Source organism: Gossypium hirsutum, chromosome D08 (assembly GCF_007990345.1).
Source record: "Gossypium hirsutum isolate 1008001.06 chromosome D08, Gossypium_hirsutum_v2.1, whole genome shotgun sequence".
In the NCBI taxonomy this organism is placed as follows: Eukaryota; Viridiplantae; Streptophyta; class Magnoliopsida; order Malvales; family Malvaceae; genus Gossypium; species Gossypium hirsutum.
The window spans coordinates 40117161-40123086 of NC_053444.1; the positions used below are offsets into that span (position 1 = coordinate 40117161).

The 5926-nt window shown below is 26.9% G+C and overlaps 1 protein-coding gene across 1 annotated transcript; it reads left to right on the forward strand.

Moving 5' to 3' along the window:
- Positions 1 to 4510: 4510 nt before the first annotated feature.
- Positions 4511 to 5575, forward strand: LOC107911770 (uncharacterized). Its single transcript, XM_016839694.2, has one exon. The coding sequence runs from the start codon at positions 4849 to 4851 to the stop codon at positions 5452 to 5454; it is 606 nt and encodes a 201-aa protein (XP_016695183.1). The 5' UTR covers positions 4511 to 4848; the 3' UTR covers positions 5455 to 5575.
- Positions 5576 to 5926: the final 351 nt, after the last annotated feature.

Here is a 5926-nt window from a genome sequence, read left to right on the forward strand (position 1 = left end):
AAAATTGGAATAGGATCAAATTTTCAAAATAATTATTTTGGCCTCCATTTGGCACCTCAATAGTTTTTTTTGGTCACTTTGGCCCTTGTGCTTTCCTTTTATTCATCACGTTGCCCCAATTTGAATTTCTGTTAAGAAAATCTCCTCGGCTAATCAAACACTGCTGCATGTCAAAAAAAATTCAAATTTCCTTTAAAATATAAAAAAAATCTTAAATATTAACAAAAACCTAGAAATAATAAAAAATACAAAGAATTTTCTAAAAGTTTTCATAAAATTCTAAAAAAAAAAAAAAAACATCAAACCTAGATTTTTTTATTTTTTAAAATTAAAAACAGTATGAAATTAATAGAAATACAATTAATGACTTGGACATAAAAAGTACCAGGTTCATCCCATCAAAAATTAAAATAATATTTTAGAGTATTATTATTTGATGAACCCGACGTACATTTGCCAAGATTTTTTCTGGAAGCATTTTTCAACAATTTTATACTTCATTGTAATTTCAAAATAATTTCTCAATTTTCCATTTTGAATTGTTTTGGAACATTAGGTTTTTTATTTTTTATTTTATTGGAATCTTTTGAAGTTCTACATAATTATCATTTTTAAAAACATTTATTTTTTTCATTAATAAATTATTAGATTTTCAATTTTTTAGATATTTTAAGGGTTTTTTTATCATTTATGAATTTTTTTGAAAATTTTTGAATTTTTCTTATAATTATCATTTAGAAAAAAATATAGTTTGATCATTTTTCAAAAATAAATTATGAACTTTTAAGTTTTTTTAGAAATTTCAAAGTTTTCAGATATTGTTTTGGATTTTTTTATGATTTTATTGAATTTTTATAGAATTTAACCAATTCTTTACTTTCTTTCCTTTACATGTGTCAACGTTCCATTGATTAAGTGAACATTTTTGTAAGGAAAATTTAGAATGGGTTACCAAATGGATTAAAGGAAATTACACGGGCTAATCTTTTTTTCTCAAAATACCGAATTGAAAATTTGTCTATAATACGGGGGCCAAAATAGGTATTAAGTCAATTTTAAATGATTGGTAATTTTTTTAGGCTTGATGCTGACTTTGCCCCCTCCCCTCAATCTACATTTATTTTCCATTTTGATACTTAAACTTTTCTTTATCTCATTTTAGTACCTAATTTATCATTTTATTATTCGATTTAATTCAATTTTTGTTACCACATTAAAAATTCAGTTGACATGCGACATGAATCAGAATATATTACATGACACTTTCAGCCAATAAAAATGTGCCATATATCATTCAGGTTTATTAAAATTTAAAATTTAAAATTTAAAATTAAAATATAAAATATAAAAAAAGAATATTAAAAAAAGTAAATATTTCTAAAATGTACCTTTGGATAGTTCACCATGTTGACTGGCATTGACGGATTGTGGTGTGTTTACTTTGAATTTTAAATAATTTCAAATGATCATAATTTTTAAATATATATACTTTGTGTAATTTTTTAAAATTATTAAAAATTTCTAAATATTATGTATATATATTTCAAATTTTGAGTTAAAGTTTTCAAAATTTCAATTTCTAGACTTTATATATTTTTAGTTAAACTTTTTTTCTATTTTTTGAATTTTTGATTTATTGTTTTCAATTTTTAGAATTTAGTATTTTTTTATTTTGTTGAAATTTATTACAAAATTTCTAGAATATATATATTGAGAGAAGAATATATATATATTTTTAAATTTTAAGTTTTTTTGCAATTTTCTAAAATTTAAATATTTTTCCATTTTTTGCAAAATTCTCAATTTTTATATATTATTTTGACTTTTTAGAATTTGTATGTATATATTTTAGAATTTTATAAAATTTTAATTTTTTTTGAAAATGTGAATTATTTATATATTGTATATGATTTTTTTTTTGCTTTTTAATCAATTAAAAATATATAAGAAGACAGACCGTCTTTCTATTTTCAATGGTGTGGGCCAATTTGAATAATAGAGGATGGTTTAAGTACAAAAAAAAAAATTAAGCATTAAATTGAAAAAATTGGTATAATCAAAGGGGGAAAGGGAGCATTAAGTTTTTTGTAATGAGAAATGTTAATTAGGAAAACCCTCCTTCACTAGACTTACGGCATCAAATTGCATAACAATATAAACTAGTGGACCTTTGATTCAATTATCAAGTTGGAAACCTAAATTGTAAAATCTGAGGTTCTTGCTATATCTTACCTTCAACAATGGCGGCCAGAAGTTGTTTTCTTTGATTCAAGCCGAATTTCTCGACCCACTTTTGTTATATATTCATAGCACTTGCTAACCATTAAGGAGCCAAGTAGCCAAATTCTAGCGGGATTCACTACATGGGCCGACAAAATGGCTCTCCTCACGGATTCCGCGGTCTCCCACTATCCTCTTCTTTCCCATATTGTCGGTTAAAGTATAAATTTGTTATGCATTATTATGTTTTTTTTTTCTCTGACCAAAAATTCATAATTTTATAAGAATTGCTTGTTATATTATTAATTGAATTAATTTAATTTTTATATTATTAAAAATAATTAAATGAGTCTAAATTGTAATAGAGTTAATATTTATTATAAAAAAATATTTTTAATTTTTTTTCAATAGCATTTCTATTTCAAATAATAAAAATCATTTATAGAATAATAAAAAATTAAAAATATTAACTCTATTAAACAGTAAATGCTAAATTTATCAATTTGACCTTATTTAATTCTTTTTAATAATACAAAAATTAAATTGATTCATTTAATGATAGAGGGACCGATTTGATTAAATCCCAATTGATAATAAATATTAATATTTTAATTTTAATTTCATAGATACGACAACCAAGTGATTAGTTGTGATACATTAATACTCTGGATATGTATATTAATTTAAAAAGTTATGTTTCAATTATTTTTATTTTAATAACTTAATTTGGATACAAGTAATTACATAATTGTGACATGTTTAGGTAATCATTATAAATTATAAAGGACCTAAATGAAATTTTTTTATTTTAGAGGGGGTCGCGGCCTTGCAAGCCCCTCTTGGTTCCGCCACTATTATCCATACTATATATTATAAAAAATATATACTTATTCATAAAAAAATGTTATAACTTTTTTTTATCATAACTTATTTATAAAAAAAATAATTTTTTAAAACTATGAAAAAAATTATATCACTTATAAGAAGTGTAATAAAAATTTTGGATAATCTATAAAACCTTTTTAATAAAGGTTATATATTATAAATTTATATTTTTATTTTGATTTAAATTACATATTATAAAAAGGATATAACCTAATATAATATAACCTAATATAAGTTTTTTCCCGAATTAAGTTTATATAATTAAAACTACAAATTATTTGTATTGTGAACTCAAATATTATTAGGTCGATACTACTTATGCAAATAGAAAAGTTTTTCTTGCACCATATCGTGAGGTATTATATTATTTGAAAAAAAATGTGCTAGACACAAGCACCATAGGCAACTTGTGAGCTCTTTAATTTGAAACAATCAAGGCTTCAAAACGTGATTGAAAAATATTTGTTATTCTAAAAAAAATTCTCGTATTAACATCACCTTAGCATGCATATTTCATAACTTCAATTGTAACCTTACAACTCGACCTAAACATTAGACTCGAATTTGAGAGATTACATCAATTTTTTATTTAATAATTTGTTATGAAAAAAGAATGTATTACATTTAGAAACCATTGTAGAACCCTACAAATCGGTCATCGGTGTAATTTTTGTCTCTTTTATATTTAACTTTAGTTCCCAAAGCTGTCAAAGTAAATAGACGAGAAAGTGATAAAGAAGCTTGAATGGATCTGTTTTTTTGTTCATTGACCATTGCTTTTTTGCTTCTGTCTAAATGCTTATCTGCCCCATTTATGTTGCAATAAACACATAACTAAATCATATTTTTCTTTTGAATAATATCATTTTTTAGTATATTTAAACTAGGAATAATGATAAATTTAATCTTTAATATTTATATCTTTTATCAATTTAGTTCTTATTCTTTTTTATAGTTAAATTTAACCATTAAAAAAATATCAAACTAAAATATTAATTTTTACCGATATTGACGTGATAACCAATGTGAGTCCACATATACTTAATGTAGACATATTAGAACTTATCTTGTATGGGCATCAATAAATATTTTAAAAAACCTCAAATTCAAAAAATTAAAAATAAAAAGTTGATAAAAAACCGGTAAAAACTTATACTATACCTTTAAACTAAGAACAAGATCCGGTAAAAAAGAACAAGGTCCAGTTTGTTTTCGGGTCTGTTGATCTCTAGGATTCTCGGGCTACATGGGTCCCAAAAGACCGAAGAGTTGGCTTAGCCGCACCATTTTATCTTAGGAGCTGCTAGTGATGTGATGACTGATGAGGCTTGGTTTATTTATTTCCATGTTATCATGCCAAATACAGAGTAATAAATCCTCTTCTTTTATTTTTCATATCATTGAGATAATTGTAGGAATAAAATAAATTATATTTGATTTTAGAAAACCTTGCTTTCCATGTATGAATTGTTGGGCCACTAACTAATAAACCTAATGATGATAGTGGTGGCATATCTTCCTTTTTTTTCTTTTTTTTTCTTTTCTTTATGCTTTTTTTTTTGGATTTGTGTTATCAATGGTTGGATTGAGGAAGGTCTAAAGAAGAATCCCACCGACGATATATTTTTTCTTTCGCTCCATAACTTTCCCTCCCTTTAATACTCCTCCATTTACAATTTCAACATATAAAAAACCAAGAAAAGATCATACGGTCTTTGAGATTGTTTGTTGTATGACAACAAGATGGGGAACTGCTTGTTTGGAGGCTTGGGGGAAGGTGATGGAGTGATCAAAGTCATAACATCAAATGGTGGAGTCATGGAGTTTTCAGGTCTCGTTACGGCAGGAACCATCACAGATGAGTTCCCAGGGCACGCCATTTTTCGAAGCCAAGATCTCTTTTGGAAACCACTGTTTCACCATGAAGAACTCCTCCCTGGGAAATCCTACTATCTACTTCCACTAAACAGCAAAGAGGGTTCAGGTAATAGCGGCCAGATTGTGCGAGAAGGCCATCTAAGGTCGAACAGCATCCCGGCATCTCTTGTTGCGCCTTACAGGATGTCATGTGATTATCAGGGTCAGGGGACACTGAAGAGGTCTCATACGGATGTTTTGTCGAGGCATGACGACAATGGGTTTTGGAAAGTGAAGTTAGTGATCACCCCAGAACAGCTGTTGGAAATTTTGTCACAGGAAGCTCGGACTCAAGAATTGATTGAGAGTGTTAGGACTGTAGCTAAGTGTGGAAATAGAGTTGAAACTTCTGTTGGATTTTCGGATCAATGGAGTTTGTCAAGCAGTAGGAATGCTTCTTCTAACAAAGATGGCTTGTTGTTAGACTTCTAGAATTACAGTATTACATTTTTCCTTCGACACTAGACGATGTAAACAATTGAAATAATAGTATGACTACCTGTGGTTGGATTATGAATGGGAATGGAGCGGGGGCAAGCTTCATGTTTGCATTAATGTTGGTTATATTCATAATTGTTAAATGCACAAATTTAATCGTTTATCAAAACAAATGAACTACATTTTGAAAATCTTTAACATGATTTTAAGGGCCAGTAATTTAATGGCACTATTAAAACCAAATTAAAATGTCACATCGTTTTTGTCTTGATATGTTCTCTGTCCTTTCCTGCTATCAACTACTCTCTGAAATCTTCTCTGTTGATTCAAAATGAATCCTTAAACCTCTTTTTTTCTTTGCTTACAACCCCTAATTTTTTTGTCAAAATAATTAAATATCAGCCTCCATTCCTCATAATTCTCATATTTTTCTCTTGAATCCCTAATTTTTCCCACTCTAATCTGC

Coding starts and splice junctions, on each gene's coding strand:
- LOC107911770 (XM_016839694.2), top strand. CDS start 4,849: ATGGGGAACTGCTTGTTTGGAGGCTTGGGGGAAGGTGATGGAGTGATC.